At 40.3% G+C, this 20721-nt stretch overlaps 2 protein-coding genes across 5 annotated transcripts in view; one reads left to right on the top strand and one right to left on the bottom strand.

Annotated features, from left to right (window-relative positions):
* The window catches only part of LOC126246592 (uncharacterized), a 175465-nt gene extending 155040 nt beyond the window's left edge, over positions 1 to 20425 (top strand). The window contains exons 7-9 of one of the 4 annotated variants that reach the window (XM_049948412.1): positions 4369 to 4488; positions 4855 to 5052; positions 19302 to 20425. In XM_049948412.1, coding sequence (XP_049804369.1) covers positions 4369 to 4406 — 38 coding nt within the window. In that variant the 3' untranslated portion in view covers positions 4407 to 4488; positions 4855 to 5052; positions 19302 to 20425. Of the gene's footprint in view, positions 1 to 4368; positions 4489 to 4854; positions 5561 to 19301 lie in introns of those variants that run through there. The other 3 variants (XM_049948413.1, XM_049948411.1, XM_049948414.1) reach the window with 3 other exon arrangements.
* Positions 15925 to 16344, bottom strand: LOC126239681 (protein enabled homolog). Its single transcript, XM_049947880.1, has one exon. The coding sequence runs from the start codon at positions 16342 to 16344 to the stop codon at positions 15925 to 15927; it is 420 nt and encodes a 139-aa protein (XP_049803837.1).
* Positions 20426 to 20721: the final 296 nt, after the last annotated feature.

The following is a 20721-nucleotide window of genomic DNA, read 5'->3' as shown; positions in this document are numbered from 1 at the left end:
CGGCGATGATTGTTTATCGCGAACACAAGTGTTTGAGTGGTTTAAACGATTTAAAGATGGCCGCGAAGACACCAGTGATGACACTCGCACTGGCAGACCATTGTCAGCAAAAACTGATGCAAACATTGAAAAAATCGGTAAACTTGTTCGACACTTTCCTTGTCAACTCCTGTTAACTCAGACACTGCTCTGATTGTTCGACAAGATCGCCATTTAACAATCAGAGCAGTGTCTGAGTTAACAGGAGTTGACAAGGAAAGTGTCGAACAAGTTTACCGATTTTTTCAATGTTTGCATCAGTTTTTGCTGACAATGGTCTGCCAGTGCGAGTGTCATCACTGGTGTCTTCGCGGCCATCTTTAAATCGTTTAAACCACTCACACTTGTGTTCGCGATAAACAATCATCGCCGTACACTTGTTGTAACATTACAAACTTTTCACTTGCAGATTTTCCTAGTTTGAAACAAAACTTGATGTTAACACGCTGTTCTTTCTGTACACTCAACATTTTCCGACGCACAGACAAAACGTCAACTACTTAAAACAGATGCCACGGGCAGACTGAGTGCAGGAGGCAGATGAAACTCGAGCAGTAGGCGGAGCGAGAGTCACGTGACAGGCCATGCGACTTTCAGCCTTATTGCATTCGTTTTATTGTTTCACCAGTACTAGTCCGGTTTTTTTCTAGCCACACCTCGTATGTCTCTTGACAGTCGACATGTACGTAAGCATCCTGTCTGCTCACCTGCATCCATTCATATCTATTGTGCATTCCGATGGACGTGGGAAATGCCAGCAGGACAGTGTGACACCCCACATACCCAGAATTGCGACAGAGTGGCTCTAGGGACAGTCTTCTGAGTTGAAACACTTCTGCTGATCACCAAACTCCCCAGACATCAACATTATTGAGCATACCTGGGATGCCTTGCAACGTGCCATTCAGGAGAAATCTCCACCCCCTCTACTCTTACGGATTCATGGACAGCCCAGCAGGATTCATGGTGTCAGTTCCCTCCAGCACTACTTCAGACATTAGTTGAGTCCACACCATGTCGTGTTGCGGCACATCTACATGCTCCTGGGGGCGCTATATGATATTAGGCAGGTGTACTAGTTTCTTTTGCTCTTCAGTGCAGGTTTTGTGCAGTGTATATTTGTCAGGTACCATTTGTTTGTGTATTTTTCTAAAAATACATGAAGCTGAACATTATTCAGTTTCTACTACAAAATGTAGGAACCCACTAATGCCTAGCACAAGTCTTTGAAAAAATGTATCACTACAACTCGATTGTTCACCAACATTGCTTCTAATCAGCTGCTAGTTTAATTTAGATTTATTCTTAAACCTCTTCTACTGGTGTGTGGTATTAATGCAGTGCACAAGGACGCATTTTTTCCTTCACAGAAACACGTTTTTCACGCACCAAATACAATAAAACACATTTATCTTCATTGAATACATTTCTACCAAACTCATTTACATATTTGGGTAAGAATTCTGATTGAGAGGTTTTTGTAGGTGGCATTCCCTATTATGACAGCAAAGAATCATGCACACTTAAACTAACAAGCATTGCACAACATGCTGCAGCTAGGAACTAGGGGATTCACTTACAGTTCCAGTGACATCGTTCCAATGCGATAAACAAATGATGACCCACCCATCTGCCCAATCATAGCAAGTTTTTCGCCTTTTAGCAGTGTTTCATAACATCCTGGCTGTACTGTAGCTTTGCTTTCTTATGCATATGACAGAAGTTAATTTTTATAAGCTGATAGAAATGGAATCACTGCTTGAGAAATAACAAGTTGGATTGAAGTAATATAAGCTCTTTTAAAATCACAGTTTTTGGTATAATGTGCTGTTTTATTTAGAAATGATAAAATAAGTAAACAAAAATGTTTTCTTGTAAAATAAGCATAAATAAGCACAAATAGACATAATAAAAATTGCTTATCTAGGTGTGTCTTACGAAGCATAACTTTTCTTCTTATCCCTAAAAGTGTGGAAAAAATTTTGTTTTGCTTAGTAATCTGAACATTATTTATGACTGATTGGGAGAGCGGAGAGGGAAGAAAAAATACAGATATTATCAGCTTTGGATCTCACAATGTTCTGCAGTTCCTGGTTTAATGTCCTTTGATACTCTTAAAGTGCGCGTCATATATCTTGGCGGCCGAGTTTAGGTACGTTCTGCGCATCTGACGTCAAAACATACAGTCAGCCAATGAACAGAGAACAACGTTGCCAGATCTCGACTGTAGTACAGAGCACGGACGAGTGTCTTCAGTTTTAGAAACGTTCAGTCATAAAGTAATAGAACAAAAGCAATGTCTTGATAGCAGACTTTGTTTTTTGAAAGTTTGGAAAAACCATTATTTATGCCAATTGCTTCATTTTCTATTAATTAATTAAACCAAACAAGCAATAAGACTCTTAATTCAGGCGATAGCAAGGAAAGGTGTTTGTATCAATTTCACGAACCGCTTTTTCGCAATAGAGAACAGCGGTAATTGTTTATTTCCTATTGTACTTCTACGAAGTGCGAGTAATTCATAGGCATACCAACAGTGTTTGTCAGAATTTTGCGTGACGTGTTAGAGTCCTTATGGAGGGATTTTGCAGGACGAGCTGCGTTAGCGTAATGGTTAAGGTGTTGGATTAGAAGGCGATAGGTAACGAGTTCAAACCTTGTGCGATGCTAAATATTTTTTTTATTTTAAAACAATATCGAAGTGAACCCTTTCGCTGCTGCAGTCACGTGCTCCCCGCATTCCGCGCTGTGCGCGATTTTGTCATCACTGCACTGCTCGCCCGTGCAGACACATGGTGTTTCCACTACTTTGACACACTTATCATTCGATTTCACAAAAACTATTTGGCCCAAAAATTAGATTTTTACACATCTTCTTGACTGATACCTTCCCCCCATAAATGACTTAATTTTGTTTCGATGTTCAACCCAGTTATTGTGCAGCATTAAATGTAGTAAACCATTGCACGAAATTTTGAAGAGTTTGCAGAGGTAAAAGTCCATAGCGTATACTTTCTGTATGGTCGATTTTAGTTGCCACAATGTTGAGAATGAAATGTGGACAAGGTATCTAAATTTCATATAAAATTTACTGTATAACAATATCTAATTTAATTTAAGTACCACATAGGTGTCGTATGTAATATTGAGAAATATTCCGTCTTTCGCGACTGTAATAAAAGTTTTATTTACACCGGGCGCGTTTGGCTTTATTTTAAAGCACTTCAGTCAGTCAAAGGAAGTGGGGGAAAGGTATCAGTCAAGAAGATGTGTAAAAATCTAATTTTTGGGCCAAATAGTTGTTGTGGAATCGAATGATAAGTGTGTCAAAGCAGTCGGAAACACCATGTGTCAGCACAGGCGATCAGTGCAGTGACAAAGTCGCGCACAGCGCGGAATGCGGGGAGCACGTCTCTGTAGCAGCGAAAGGGTTAATGCGGCCGTGGTGGCTTTACTTCATAAACTGCGCGCTCCCCCCTAAACGTAAGCTAAACGTAAGCTTGCGAACTATACTGTACTATGGCGCTGTTTCTCTTGGCGCGTGCGTCGTGTGCAACTGGCAACGCAGCAATCTCCCGCGTCTGGGCGGGCATGCGCGAGCCGCCAAGATAAAAGAATTCAACTATAGTAATCAAGTCAAGCTCATTAAAAGTACTCTGATTAAGAAATTTACCTTGTGTTAATTTAAATATAACATTAATATAATAGAGGGAAACATTCCACGTGGGAAAAATATATCTAAAAACAAAGATGATGTGACTTACCGAACGAAAGCGCTGGCAGGTCGATAAGACACACAAACAAACACAAACACACACACAAAATTCAAGCTTTCGCAACAAACTGTTGCCTCATCAGGAAAGAGGGGAAGGAGAGGGAAAGACGAAAGGATGTGGGTTTTAAGGGAGAGGGTAAGGAGTCATTCCAATCCCGGGAGCGGGAAGACGGGATTGGAATGACTCCTTACCCTCTCCCTTCATCTTGTTTTAGTGATTGATCTGTGTTCTGTTTTTGAGGAGCTATCCGCTGGACCATCTTACCTCTAAATTTGAGTGGGGGCTGCGATGGGGAGTTTCCCTTGTCAGTAAGATGACGGATATTATTACTTCACTGTTGCTAACTCTTGGTTCTTGCTGTTGGAGACATAGCCACTTGTGAAAGAATGCCTCTTACCAGTAGTCTGTGTCAGCTCTATATAAAAAACATTTTTGGAATGTTGTTCTAAATGTTGACGTTGGATTCATGTTCAAAACAAATGAGGTTAAAATACAAATCCTTTGCAACTGAAAATATAATGCATTTAACGTCAGAGTTTTCTCTTTTTTTCAGGTAGGCGCAAGAATGAACAGCAGCTTAAGAAAGTTTAGTATCCATGATTATGTCAGTGCAGATGTGATGTGGCTCCTGAGAAGTCTTAATTTGATTCCAAATCTAACAGCATCTCTGCCAGTAAGTAAATATAGACCATTGAAAAGGTTTTACTTGATATTTATTACCAGATTTATGTGGCATTCTTTGTGACACAAAAACAGATGTCTATTGTGATTGGGGATTTTGTATTGAAGCAGGGAATTATGTATTGAAGCATTGTGTATTAGGATTACATAGGCTACTTGTAGTAGATATGCAGTGATGATGACACTGGCCAAATGTAGAAAGTCAAGGTAAAATAGGCAAGAAACATATTCTTGATAAATGTTGCATATTGTTATTAATCTTAAAGTGCTACAATTGAGGCATATTTTGTTGGAAAATGATACTTGACAACAAATTCCTAATGGTATATACTAAAAATGTCCTTGCTGAAATTTGCAGATTAGATGATTTCTCAACTGTGACAGACGATTCTGATGTGGGATGTATTTTGGATGTAGAAAAAGACAGCTATGAGTCATTATAACTTACTGGTGCATCTGTGATACTCAAAAAGAAAGAAAAAAGACACTGCATTTCACAGACTTAAAAATATAACCTGGAATCATACAAAGTGTTGTAAATGAAGCACTCACAGAGGTAAAATAAATTGATGGATGCTGTTTCAAATGTTCATGAAAGCTACAGAAAATTAAAAACTGTTATTACCCCATATCATAATTGAGATAATAAAGTTATAGAATTAAAATAAGTTGTCTGAAACTGATACAGTGAAAAGTCTGGGATGAAATAACAACAGTATGGAAGGGGTGAACTGCTACTCACCACGTAGAGGAGAGATTGAATTGCAGGCTTCCTAGTGTTCTTTTTCATTGTGCCTGTCTGGTACTTAATGCCTCCTTCATATGGTGAGTAGCAATCAATCATTTCCATGTATTCTGAAACTCATAGTGTTAACACATTTGCTTGTGTTTCACATGAACAAAAATAACCACCACTTTATTTATAATATACCACCAACAAATGTGTGCTAATGACATGTTCTAATTATGGACTTGAATGAATTCATAAAAGCCACATCTAAAATATTTTTACATTAATGCTCTGAGTAGATTTGTGTGCTTTACGATGAATAAAATTACATACATTTGAAGATATGTTTAAATATTTCACAGTAATGAAGTAAATTATAATTGTATAAAATGAAATAAAATAAGCAGAATAATTAATGGACGTGACATTTTACTGCTCTCTTAACATCCAGAACAGCTCCCATCTGAGGAAGTAACTTCTTCCAACTTTAAATGAAGTATTAGTCTCAACATGTTTTCCTTTATTAAGTCAAGTTAAGCAGCAGATGTTGCTGTTGAAGTATCTCTACAAGAAAGCTCAAAAGAAGGCAGTTCTTCTTGTATGCTCATTTTTTTTCTCTCTTTTAGTATGTAACACAGACAACATGATTTTAATTTAATCACAAATGAATTCATCAAAAAAGTAATTATGGTTTGGATTGACAAATCTGATAAATTTATAGAAGGAAGTGGGAATGCATATCTACGAGTATAGCTCTTGGAATCATTATGCTTACACTTCAAACAGGTGCCACATACAGTTGTTAGCTGACAGTTTATTTTGATTACCTGTGTCGTGTTTCATAGGAATGAATAAGAACAACTGTTGAGCAGGTATAAGTTCTTTTTATTTTAAAAACGGGAACTGTGATGGAGATAAAAATGCCATGTCATATTAAGGGGGCAAACCACAAAAGGAGGCTGTTTGACACTGATTTTTTTTATTTTTTTTGTGGGAAGAATTAATTAGAATTTAATCAAATTTTGACATCATTTCTTTCATATTTTGAACAGTTTTTGTGGATTTTTTTGAATAATTTCAGCCAAAAATAACAAAGTTATGCTGTGATGTCCGCTGAAGGTTGTGATTATAGTTGTCCAGTTGCTGAAGTGTAGCCATTCCGATTTTCATCTGAAATCAAACAGTTTTTGATTTTCTATTAATAACTTATTTTCTAAGAATATGAACCTCAATGGAGGTATAAACAATGAAAATCAAAAATTTTGCAGGCGTTGGAACAATATACTTGGATTTTCACAATTTTTTTCTCTAATTATGCAAAGAAAAATACCCTTAAAATCATATCATCATCTCACGAGTTGGTTCATATAATTTGTAATTTTATAAAGAATCATACTATCAGTTTTCATAATGATTGGTTGTATACTTTTTGAGTTAGACTGCACGGAAATGTGAAAAAAGTCATTTAGAGATAAACGCGTTTGAAAAATAAATTCTTGGAAACTAGAAATTCAAGGAAGTTAATAATGATGTAAAATACTTACCAATTAATCTGCGATTCCAGCACCATATTGTAAACCTTCTTCTTCCTCATAGGCTTCGTTTTGCGCTTTCCAGTTAAGTACGTCAGTTTTGCCGGTTCACGCCCTAGTTATCCATTTGTTCACTGTAATTGAAGCTTTGCATGTCTACTACAATTCCTGCCTTGTTCATGACCATCAGAAGGAATGAATTTCTTTCACTGAATAAGCTTGCTGCGAAATACGATTCCAACTCAACGGCTTTTAGTCCAGAGTGCAAGTGTTTAGGAGCTAATCGCCAAATAGTGGAATTAAAACTTTCATTCACATTTTGTGTGTGGCCACCTAAACATCTCTCCGAATAAAATTACCTTGCAACTGAAGGCTGAAAAAATTGTTTAATTGTAGTAATTTATCCCTTGATAAATCTTCATATATTGGAAGAATTTCCTTCTGTATGTCGGGGTGCAATGGAGTAGGGTGCGGTTCATGTTGTGTTCCATGGGCTGTTTGTTCTGCCACTCGCACCAGCTGTCTTCTCCCTCTGGGCAATACTTGTGTCGAGGATTTTCATCCATGGAAATCATATGATAGTATGTCGCCATAATTAATTTTTTCATGTCTTGCACACTATCTGTATGTCTTCGAATCACTAGTCCATAATAAGTGCTGAGCTTTTTCACTAATGACTCTGTGAGTTTGCCTTTTCCACCAAGGTTTTTAGTTTTTCGAATGTTTCAGAGTCGAGTCTCCATTCTCTTCTGGACGTGACCTGTACATTTGCTTTTTAAAACTTGATGATCATAACATCTAAACGAATGCAAATTTTGCTTTGAATGGTTAAGCTAATGATTTATGCAATAAAAAAATCGGATTTTTTGAACCTCCTAATGTGGTTTCCCTCCTTAATGAATATCGTGACTGAACATCTACATAAGAAGGAACTGAGCATACAAAGGTTATCGTGTTCATTGACTCCATACAATAACTGGGTGTGAAGAAAATTTTGAAACAGTATTTGGAAAAATTAAAACTTAATCCAAATGAGTTTTGGCATTAATAAATGATAGTGTCACACTGTGGGTCCATCATAACATACCAGACACAAGTAGATAATGAAAACAGTAAGCTATCAAAAAGTTAAGGACACGGAAAGAACTCAGAACTTTGGGAGAAGATATAACTGGCTTTTTTCACATGAGGCACAATATAATCATAATTTGGAAAATGATATAATTGTAGCTAACTGTTCATAAAAAAATTGATCCAACTATTTGTATTATGAACTGAAGACAAATGGGTTATATGTGCTTTAAATGAAAATTGTGTAGAGTTGGAAACTACTTTTCTGAGTGAATTAAGTATAAGACACATCCATAAAGTAAGTTTCTGTGGGGTTGTGAACAGAAACAAAACATAATTTAATTGAAAGATTTGTTGAAACAGATACATGAAGTGTTGAGTTATTTTTCAACATATTCACCACTGGAATTCAGACATTGTCATACCACAGGGACGAACTTTTGTATCCCTGTGTCAGAGAAGTCTGCTGCTTGTAGAACGTATCTGGTCCATAGAGCCATGATGTGTGGCCAAGCATTGTTGTGAGCAAGGCAACATCGGTACTAAACCTTCCGCACTGCTTGTTCTGAATGGCCTGGTGCAATTTATTTGTTGTTTTGCAGTAATGCTCAGCCTCCACCATCTCTTGATAGAGATTCGACTAGGAGAAGTCCCCTTCTGAGCCGGAGTGCCGAACACAACACTTTCTGTGCCAACACAGTTGGCTTGAATTTCGTATTGCAGGGAGAGCCATTGTGATGCCAATACACTGACTGCTGCTTTGGTTCTATGATGATCTGGTCCAGAAACTTGTCACTGTTGTCATGGTAATGCAGCAGGAAAGTTTCAACAATTCTCCATAATGCTTTCCTGCACAAGCTGCACAAGCTGGCCGGTAATGATGGATGGCCTCATGCTGCACTCCTCCTCATGAAGATTTTGGCGACCTGCCAATACAAGACTCCGTTTTCAACTGCTGCCATGAAGCTACTGTGAGACCTTGGAAAGTTCTGTTAGCACATGTGCCCTCCAATTTTATTACTCTGTCACATGTATGCACTTGCTCAATGATACATATGGTTAGCTAGTTGTGAGATTAGTGGAAAACTTAGTTTATGGATGCACCTCATAACTGGATAGTTGAAGTTAGTATAATAGAGACTGGTAGTATGTTAGATATATAGAAAACAATAATGTGAATGATGGACAGTGCATATGATGGCAAGTCATGACCAAAGAGTAGTTTCAAACAGAAACTCATGATTAGTGCCCACAATTGATGAACAATGGAAAAGAATTTTCACAAAGAACTGTGAATATCACACAACATAAATGATCTTACGCTGACGAGTTTCTGCTGTCACAGCCCAGAATGAACTGTATGCAAATGGAACATCCTTCATCTTTCTGCTAATGGAAGATTCTTTTCCTCAGAAGCAACAAGAGGTGCCACATTTTGCGACAGTCTGTTTTTAGACTTTCTTGGTTACAGTTTATGTAAACTCATTTCCGTTGATTTCCTACTGTTACTATCTCTTATTAATGATGATAATTCCCACACAGTATACTTTGATAAAAAAAAGTGCTACAAATTGAACAAATGGATAATGTATTGGTTCACCTCTGACTATTTTATGAGCAGTTATTCAGTTTGGCATTGATTGAGTGAGTTGTTGAATGTTCTCCTGAGGGATACGTGCAAAATTCTGTTCAACTGGCATGTTAGATTGTCAAAATCCGTAGCTGGTTGGAGGCCCTACCCATAATGATCCCAAGATTCTCAGTTGGGTAGAGATCTAGTGACCTTGCTGGCAAAGGTAGGGTTTGGCAAGCACGAACACAAGCAACAGAAACTCATTGTGGGGGTTGGCATTATCTTGCTGAAGTGTAAGCCCAGGCTGGATTGTTATGAACGACGACAAAACCAGGTGTAGAATATCGTCAATGTAACTTTGGCTGTAAGAGTGCCGTGGATGGCAACCAAAGTGGTCCTTCTACGAAGAGAAAAGGCACCTTAGACCATCACTCCCAGTTGTTGGGCCATATGGTGGTCAAAGTCAGGTTGATATCCCACCTATGTCCAGGGCATCTCCAGGCATGGGTTTGGACCAGAATATCTTTGATTGGAGTAGAGTTGTCGTCAGTGATGAGTTATGCTTCAAATTGAGCACTGATGACCAGCAAACAAGTCTGGAGACACCCCTGACAGTGGTATGATACCAGCCTGACTGTTGCCCACGATACAGCTCAACAACCAAGAGTGATGGTCTGGGGTGCCATTTCTTTTCATAGCAGGACCCCTTTACAAAACACCGGTATGTCGACAATATTCTACAATCCATTTTGTTGCCCTTCATGGCATGCTATCTTGGGCTTACATTTCAGCAAGATAATACCTGCCAACAAACGTCGAGAGTTTCTACTGCCTGTCTTCATGCTTGTCAACAATACCTTTGCCAGAAAGATCTCTAGATCTCTCCCCAATTGAGAACGTTGGGAGCGTCATGGGCAGGGCACCCAACTGGCTCAGGGTTTTGACTACCTAATCTGCCAATTGAACAGAATTGGACATGATGTCCATCTGGAGGACATCCAACAATTCTTATCAATCAGTGCCAAGCCAAATAACTGCTTGCATAAGTGCCAGATGTGGACTAATGCGTCACTTACTTGCTCAATCTGTGAAACTCTTTCTCTTGAATAATTAATCCAATTTTTCTGAAACTGTAATCAGTTATTTGTATGTACATGTACATGACCTTTACTATTTCTGTCCTCATTTTTTTCCTTCCCAGAATGCATTAAATGCAGAAAGTTGGCTGAAAGTGAAAGTGAATAGCAGCAAAATTCTAAATTGAGGCTGAAATACACTGAGGCGACAAAAGTCATGGGATAACAATATGCACATATACCGATGGTGTTAGTATTGTGTACACAAGATATAATGGGGGAATTCATTGGCAGAGCTGTCATTTGTACTTACGCGATTCATGTGAAAAGGCATCCAATTTAATTATAGCTCCCTGACCAGAATTAACAGACTTTGTACCTGGAATGGTACTTGGAGCTAGACACATGGGACACTCCATTTTTGAAATCGTTAGGGAGTTCAATATTCTGAGATCCACAGTGTCAAGAGTGTGCCGAGGATACCAAATTTCTGGCATCACCTCTCACCATGGACAACGCAGTGGTTGATGGCCTTCACTTAACAACTGAGAGCAACGGTGTTTGCATAGGTTTATCAGTGGGAACAGACAAGTAACACTGCATGAAGTAACCGCAGAAACCCGTGTGGGATGGATGACGAACATATCCGTTAGGACAGTGCAGCAAAATTTGGCTACAACGTGCATGGCAGCAGATGCGAGTTCCCTTGCTAACAGTACAACATCACCTGCAGCGCTTCTCGTAGGCTTGTGACCATATCTGTTGGACCCTAGATGACTGGAAAACCATGGTCTGGTAAGATGATTCCTGATTTCAGTTGATAAGAGCTGTTGGTGAGGTTCAAGTGTGGTACAGACACCATGAAGCCGTGGTTCCAAGTTGTCAACAAGGCATTGTGCAAGCTGGTGGAGACTGCATAATGGTGTGGATTGTCTTTACATGGATCATTGACTGGAAATGGTTATGTCCAGTGGCTTGGAGACATTTTGCAGCCATTCATGGACTTTATGTTCCCAAGCAATGATGGAATTTTTATGGATGGCAATGCACCATGTCACTGGGCCACAATTGTTCACTATTGGTTTGCAGATGATTTGATCACCAGACACGAATCCCATCCAACATTTATGAGACATAATCAAGAGGTCAGTTTGTACATAAAGTTCTGCACCGGCAACACTTTTGCAGTTGTGGACATCTGTAGAGGCAGTGTGGTTCAATATTTCTTCCAAAGACTTGTTGATTCCATCCCACATTGAATTGCTGTTCTACACTGGGCAAAAGTCAGTCTGACACAATATTAGGAGGTATTCCCTGACTTTTGTCACCTCAGAGTTCATATCCCAATGGTAGACTAGTGGTGGCAGCATGTTTATAGCTGTAAATAGCTGTAGTGTCTGTTAACCAATATAAGAAATGACGTTATTACAAATAGTAAAATAATGAGGTTGAAGTTACGCCAAAAATGGGTCAACTGTTATAACAAGACTCTTTTATAGACAATGTATTTTGGAGAATATTGTGTTTCCTGATCATAATACTATAGAATGGGAAAGTTATGTGATTAAAACTGATTCCAAAGACAAGAATTCGTGAGAGATTGTTCTGACTGTCTTAAGATTGCTCTTACCAAATATTTGAAGAAACAACATGTAAAGGTAATGTCTTAGACTCCCAGTAACTAAACCATGTAGTAACTAAACCTCCCAGTAATTAACAGAACCAAACTGGTAATCATAAAGCTGTGGCAGTATCAGTGTGACTACAGGTGTTAAAGATATGTTAAGAGAGGGACAGAATACAGATCACAGAGTATTTGAGTAGTCATCATCAAAGATTCAGTTCTGGTGATGAATGTGTGGAGGGCAAGTGGATAAAACTCAAAAGCATTGTACAGTAAGCCTTAGATACCAAATTTCTGGCATCACCTCTCACCATGGACAACGCAGTGGTTGATGGCCTTCACTTAACAACTGAGAGCAACGGTGTTTGCATAGGTTTATCAGTGGGAACAGACAAGTAACACTGCATGAAGTAACCGCAGAAACCCGTGTGGGATGGATGACGAACATATCCGTTAGGACAGTGCAGCAAAATTTGGCTACAACGTGCATGGCAGCAGATGCGAGTTCCCTTGCTAACAGTACAACATCACCTGCAGCGCTTCTCGTAGGCTTGTGACCATATCTGTTGGACCCTAGATGACTGGAAAACCATGGTCTGGTAAGATGATTCCTGATTTCAGTTGATAAGAGCTGTTGGTGAGGTTCAAGTGTGGTACAGACACCATGAAGCCGTGGTTCCAAGTTGTCAACAAGGCATTGTGCAAGCTGGTGGAGACTGCATAATGGTGTGGATTGTCTTTACATGGATCATTGACTGGAAATGGTTATGTCCAGTGGCTTGGAGACATTTTGCAGCCATTCATGGACTTTATGTTCCCAAGCAATGATGGAATTTTTATGGCTGGCAATGCACCATGTCACTGGGCCACAATTGTTCACTATTGGTTTGCAGATGATTTGATCACCAGACACGAATCCCATCCAACATTTATGAGACATAATCAAGAGGTCAGTTTGTACATAAAGTTCTGCACCGGCAACACTTTTGCAGTTGTGGACATCTGTAGAGGCAGTGTGGTTCAATATTTCTTCCAAAGACTTGTTGATTCCATCCCACATTGAATTGCTGTTCTACACTGGGCAAAAGTCAGTCTGACACAATATTAGGAGGTATTCCCTGACTTTTGTCACCTCAGTGTTCATATCCCAATGGTAGACTAGTGGTGGCAGCATGTTTATAGCTGTAAATAGCTGTAGTGTCTGTTAACCAATATAAGAAATGACGTTATTACAAATAGTAAAATAATAAGGTTGAAGTTACGCCAAAAATGGGTCAACTGTTATAACAAGACTCTTTTATAGACAATGTATTTTGGAGAATATTGTGTTTCCTGATCATAATACTATAGAATGGGAAAGTTATGTGATTAAAACTGATTCCAAAGACAAGAATTCGTGAGAGATTGTTCTGACTGTCTTAAGATTGCTCTTACCAAATATTTGAAGAAACAACATGTAAAGGTAATGTCTTAGACTCCCAGTAACTAAACCATGTAGTAACTAAACCTCCCAGTAATTAACAGAACCAAACTGGTAATCATAAAGCTGTGGCAGTATCAGTGTGACTACAGGTGTTAAAGATATGTTAAGAGAGGGACAGAATACAGATCACAGAGTATTTGAGTAGTCATCATCAAAGATTCAGTTCTGGTGATGAATGTGTGGAGGGCAAGTGGATAAAACTCAAAAGCATTGTACAGTAAGCCTTAGATAAGTATCTGCAAAGCAGGAAATGACCCCTGTGGTTCAGTAGCTGTGTTAGAAAACTGCAATGAAAGCAGAGAATGCTGTATCTCTGAATTAATGAAAGTTAAAGCATAGTTTACAAACAGTAGCCAAATGAAACAAATATGAGTGTGAGGAGAGCAGTGCAAGAAGCCCTCAGTGAATTCAAAAGCAAAATTTTGCCGATACACGAGTAAATATTCTAAAAGTTGTGGTCTTTTGTAAGTTAGTATGCAGATCAAAATCAACTGTTCAGTCATAAGTGACTTTACTCACCGCCTTCCTAAATTGTTTTACACTAGAAAATCTTTGCATGAATGCTGTAATAGATGTAAGATCCTGAAATAGAAAATCATCTGATATTCATTAAAATTCTGTACCTTCACACATGCCGCCCCAACTAAAAACGTATGCATGTTTCTGTTTTCTGAGCCATCTAATTCAAATATGAAATACCATGAGACAAAGCCATTCTTTGAATTATACAACAAATAACTGATTATTATTCATGTTTTCCTTCTCACTAATTAATTTTTAATCCCCTCAAAACATCCATATCATTCCTGGTTTGGTTTTGAAAGCTTCTAATTGATACTTTATAGTATAATCCGCATTTTTCCCTTGAAATAAAAAAAAAATTACTTTAAAGGCATCAGCTGTGCTAATGTCTTAATATCACTATTTAATCATTTGTTATTATCTTTTCTTTACAACTGAAACTTAATGTGTATCACATGCAACTAGGTTCTGCTTTAAAAAGAAGTCTTCTTGACTGTCCTATGGTCTTACCACAATCTTCCAATTGTTTCGCACTATTACATATTTGACACACACAGTATTTTCTAATTTAAGGATTAATGACATTTTCTGTCAACAAAAATGTTAAGTTCTTTCAGGTTCAATACTGTCATAATGCTGACAGTGCCGAAAATATTTCACTGCACAACATACATCACAGTTATTGGACAAGGGAAATTATGGGGAAAAGAAGGAGGTTGGGGAACACCATGGAACACATGTTCCAGTGAAGCAATGAAAAACCAAGGGGGGCAAATTTTCAGCAGTACAAACAATTTATTGACGTAGACACTACTACATTTCATTCAACATAAACAAAAAGGGAATATGCGATCTGTACACAGTTTAGGTATAATTTGGCAGTGCAGGTTCCCAGTTTATCAGTGCTGTTTATGTGTCTTGCTGCAAGTGGAATTTTCAGCTCAGGAAAGTGTAAGGCGGCTCTCCAGAGCGTCTTATGAAAACTAAAGGGAAAATGGTGTGCGAGTCATGAACTTCTGGATTTTGTCCTGCTTGGGAAGCTGTGGCAGTCGCAAGCTATCTGTCCTTGAATAGTCATCATGTGGTGGTCTTCATGTCCTCACTGAAAGCACTGGTCCCAAACAGTAGCACGATTCACAGCAAAAGGAGGAGCATTCATGCATATGGTGAATTGACAGTTCATCACTCATGAATGCTTGACTAACATATGGGTAGGAATTCTGTGTGGAAGCATCAGTAGGCAGATTGCAGTAGTGGGGGGAAAGACATTCCAGACAGTAACTGTCCACTAAGGTGCTGGTGCTTTGGACAGTGTGTAGGTGCAACTGTGAGGGGAGAGTGGTCTGCTATGTCACCAACTCCCCCTCCCCCCTTGGCCTCTCCTGTGAAAGGTGGACATCAGGGGTAACAACACTGAATGTAGCTCTGGGGTGTCAAACACTAGTGTGTGTCGAGTGATATGCATCGGTTGCAGTAGCACGTGTGGGTGACAGGCGGGGTCCATGGTGCCTGCCAGGCACTGTGTTGACAGAGGGGCGTGGTGGTGCAGCATGTGAACGGGGGAAGCAGGTGGCTGCTGCAGGCAGTCGGAGTGATATGATGGTAATGACGACATGCTGAGCATGGTGGTGAGCGGGGCAGTCTAGAACACTTGTCAGACGACCAGCAGAACAGTGTGCTGGACCGCATGGCTGAAGGCGCGGCTGGTGAGATGCGATGTAGTTGGGACTGCAACTCAGGAAACAAGGCGCTGTGTAGTACAGCAACAGATGCTGAGGAGGCATGAGGCAGGATGAGGAGCTGTAAAGCGGTGAGTCTCAATGAGTGTGGGGTGAGGAGGAGGCACTTGGGCAGGCAGGGCACATACGACATGGCACAGTGAGGTAGTGTGTGCTGGAGTGCGCATGCATTGGTGAATGCTGCTGCTGCTGTGTGCCAGATACACTAATGAGATGCTGGCATGTCAGCGGGGTATGGTGGTAACTCAGGGCGCTGGAGAAGTGCCACCTGCGACTATCTGGTGGTGGTGGTGGTGGTGGTGGTGGTGGTGTTAGATCCAACATCGGATGCCATGTGCTCAGTGTCAGGCTCCATGTGCTGAGAAGTGGAAATGGGAGGGAAAATGAAGGGGAGTGAGGTGGCTGCATCTGGGTTCCATGTGCCAGCTGGTGATTCAGCAACCCTGATCGGTATGGTGGTGGGGGCAGCGGCGCTGCTGGTGGCAGTGGCCGTAGCATCAGTGGTGTCAGCACAGGTCAAGAAGACCTTGACCATCAGCAGTGTATGGGCATTGTTGAGGGTGAGCACATAAGCTACTTTTAACCCATCAGTGGACACATCTGAAAGGCCGCCATGAAGATGCATGGTAAATATTTCTTTTTGTTTCATTGTAAAATGAGGTGACAACCCAGGTATTGTAGGCAGAGTGGGGATTGGCAGATGTCAACATGGAGCATTACATGAGTGCACAAAGTGAGGTCATGGTGCACAGAAGTCGAGTACTCAGCATGGTGACATGGATGTGTCGATTGGAGTCGGTCCATACAGTTTTGAAGCTGCTGGACATAAGCTGGGACACAGATAGTAGTGGTTTGTGGCTGGTAGTGCTAGAGGCTGCCCATACATCAGGCTTGGCGGCAAACACTTCCAAGTTAGCCTTGCAGGCCACCCACAAAGCTAACAGAATCAGTGGCAGGGTGACAGACAATTTTGTGTCGTAGTAGGTAAGGGATTTTAAAGTTCAATAGAAATGTTTCACCGTGCTGTTGGCTGCAGTATAGTAGCTGAAGGTAAAATGACTGAGGGTACTGCAAGTCTTGGTGTCTGTGGTTTGATGTTTGTGGCAGGGGCAGCTGAAATGCAAAACCCAGGCATTGATGAACACCACAGCAACCATTTCGGCCAAAATATCCGGGATGGGGACGTCTTCTGGAGAAATCGTAAACCAGTCTAGCACTGTGAGAAGATAGCAGCAGCTGTCTGAAGATGGAAGGGAGCTGATGATGTTGATGTGAGCATGGGAGAACCAGTACTTGACAGCGAGAAATGGAACCCAGGACATGTGGACATGATGTCCGCACTTTAATGCGCTGACACAGGTTGCATGTGTGGGCCTAAGTGCAACATTCCTGTTGGACGTAGGGCCAGAAGAAACATTCCTGGACATTCGCGATAGTACAAAACGTGTTGCCATTCTTTGAACTTTTTCGATGTACTCCGTCAGTCCTATGTGATAAGGATCCCACACCGCACAGCAGTATTCTAAAATAGGATGGACAAGTGTAGTGTAGGCAGTCTCCTTAGTAGGTCTGTTAAATTTTATAAGTGTCCTGCCAATAAAACGCAGTCTTTGGTCAGCCTTCCCCACAACATTTGCTATGTGTTCTACCAATTTAAGTTGTTTGTAATTGTAATACCTAGGCATTTAGTTGAATTTACGGCTTTTAGATTAGACTGATTTATCGTGTTACCGCAGTTTAATGAGTTCCTTTTAGCACTCGTGGATGACCTCACACTTTTCGTTGTTTAGGGTCAACTGCCACTTTTCGCACCATTCAGATATTTTTTCTAAATTGTTTTGCAGTTTGTTTTGATCTTCTGATGACTTTATTAGTCAATAAATGACAGCATCATCTTCAAACAACCAAAGACGGCTGCTCAGATTGTCTCCCAAATCGTTTATATAGATAAGGAACAGCGAAGGGCCTATAACACTACCTTGGGGAACGCCTGAAATCACTTCTGTTTTACTCGATGACTTTCCGTCATTTACTACGAACTGTGACCTCTCTGACAGGAAATAGCAAATCCAGTCACATAACTGAGACAATCTCCCAGTACATACTGCAGCCTGAAGCTTGCACAGGATAGAGTAGCATGGAGAGCTGCACCAAACCAGACTCAGGACTGAAGACCACAAAAACAACAACAACTGAGACGATTTTCCATAAGCACGCAATTTTACTACGAGCCGCTTGTGTGGTACAGTGTCAAAAGCCCTCCGGAAATCCAGGAATACGGAATTGACATGAAATCCCTTGTCAATAGCACTCAGCACTTCATGTGAATAAAGAGCAAGTTTTGTTTCACAGGAACGATGTTTTCTAAACCCATGTTGACTGTGTGTCAATAGGCCATTTTGTTCGAGGTAATTCATAATGTTTGAACACAATATACAGGGTGTCCCAGCTATCTTGTCCTCCCAAAATATCTCTGTAACAATAAAAGCTATTGGAAAACGACTTTCACTGGTATCAATGTAGGGCTGGGGCCCATGAATGTACATATTTGGAAACATTCTAAACCGAAAGAATATGTGTGTTTTAACACAAACTTATGTTTTTTTTTAAATGGACCTCCTATATTTTTTCTTCAGCAATCCATAGCATGACAAAGCACATACACAATGGCGTTGATTGCATCGCAATATTCCCATTACATCCCGAGATATTGAGACGCGAAGTTGATGCTTGAAACACCCGACATGCGCTGCTAGTGCACGTCCTGAGGCTCAGGCGTGAACCCCATGCTGCCCGTAATCACGATGTGACTGACACGTGTAATCACATCTCCATACTTATCAAGAGGTCCGAAACTCTCATAAGCACGTAATGGTTTCCCTCTTGCATGTTTTACGTATGTACGTACACAATATGAACCAGTACCGATCGGTGTACACCCATCAGGTTGTCTTATTTATCCTTCACACCCAAAATAAGGTTTATCTAATGGTTATATGACCAATTGTGCCTGCCATGCAGGGCCTGGCTCTACCTAGTCAAGTGTCCAACGTAGTTCCCACTACTTCCACAGTTACCACTTCGCCTTGTTTATGATTTGCGACCCATGCAAACTCCTGTACTCCACCACCCTCCGAGCATCCCATTTGTTGTTTCTTTGGCGTGCAGTACACCGCTTGCCAGTGTAGTCGTGCATCAGAGTAATCTAGTGACGGCACGGAGGTAGTACACATTGTGAATAAACGTTGTGTTGTGGAACTTATACTGTACAGTATAATGTACACACATGAAGATATGGTAGAAATGCTGCTGATCTATGGAGAATGTACGTTGACGGGAAATACGTTATGAGATTGCTTGCTTGTTGATAGTACTGTTAGCAAACATTATGATTATTAAGTTAATATGTCTGTTTTCTACCCTACTCTACATACCTGTACTGTACCCTGTTGTAGGTGGACGAAATGCTGTTCAGGCAGAACGACTGTACAGAAGATAATTCCCTGACAAGCCATCGCCTTTGCTCCAGATGTTTGGTCGTCTCACATCTCATCTACGTGAAACGGGAAGCTTAAATCCAAGACCTCGACATCGTCCTAGAACACGCACAGATGAACGTGCTGAAGTTGCTGTGCTCGCTACCATAGCTGTGAATCCTCAAATCAGCACACATCAAATTGAACGTGAAGTTGGTGTGTCGAAATCAAGTGCACAGCGTATTCTTAAACGTCATAAATTTCATCCTTACCACGTTCATTTACACCAGGATCTTCATGGAAATGACTTCCGCAATAGGGTAACATTTTGTCGGTGGGCTCAGCAAGAACTTCTGACTAATCCAAATTTTTTTTGCAGATGTTCACTTACCGACGAGGCATCATTCTCCAACAAAGGAATTGTCAATATGAGGAATATGCATTATTGGTCCGCAGACAATCCAAAATGGCTCCGTCAGGTAGAGCATCAACATTCGTGGAAAGTTAATGTTTGGTGTGGGATTATTGGAGTTACCATTATCGGACCTTTCTTTATAAATGGCATCCAAAATGGCAGACAATACTCCAGATTTATACGACACAATCTTCCTGTTCTCTTGGACACCGTACCTCTGAACCGGAGAATGGTCATGTGGTATCAGCATGACGGATGCCCTGCACATAACGCCTTACGAGCACGACGACTTCTGAACCGTAAGTTCCCTGGTAGGTAGATTGGACGAGGTAGCCCAGTTAGGTGGCCTGCCCGATCTCTGGACCTTACACCGCTGGATTATTTTCTTTGGGGAGCAGTGAAGGATCTGTTTGCCAACATGAACCACCAACACCAGAGGACATGAAGCAACGCATTATTGATGCTTATACAGCCATCAAAGAGGAAACAGTAGCACGAAGTAGGACATCCTTCATCCGCAGAGTGACCCTATGTATGCAAGCCAATGGGCATCACTTTGAGCATGAGATGTGAATGCTATGTTTAGTATGTAGTGCTGGTATCATAGTGGAAGTTTCTACAAAGGGCCATTTTACCCAGTGATGTTAAGAAACATTTGTTTGCAACAATTTGTCATTTAACGCATTAGATAAACATAACATTGATAATTATGTGATAATAAAACTAATGGGTTAAACATGTTTACATTCATCTTCTATGTCCTACCTGAACTTCCCAAATCAAAAAATTTTTACCTAAACAACGGTAAAACTTTTAGTCCACTTGCTCATTTCACTAAAACCATCAACATGAATTTTACTATTACGAGTGAATGATTAACTGTCACTTGCACTAGATCTACAGTAAAGTAAAGTTTTAATGTTGAACGGCATTACCTTTTTAGTAACGGATTAACGATAAGCGAAGTTAACTTTGTGACTAACG

This window comes from Schistocerca nitens, chromosome 1, assembly GCF_023898315.1.
Source record: "Schistocerca nitens isolate TAMUIC-IGC-003100 chromosome 1, iqSchNite1.1, whole genome shotgun sequence".
Taxonomy (NCBI): domain Eukaryota; kingdom Metazoa; phylum Arthropoda; class Insecta; order Orthoptera; family Acrididae; genus Schistocerca; species Schistocerca nitens.
The sequence above is the reverse complement of the archived record's forward strand: the minus strand, read 5'-3'. Positions and strand labels throughout refer to the sequence as shown.

Excerpts from the sequence above, each read along its gene's own strand:
- LOC126239681 (XM_049947880.1), bottom strand. The coding sequence starts at position 16,344 with ATGCTACGGCCACTGCCACCAGCAGCGCCGCTGCCCCCACCACCATAC.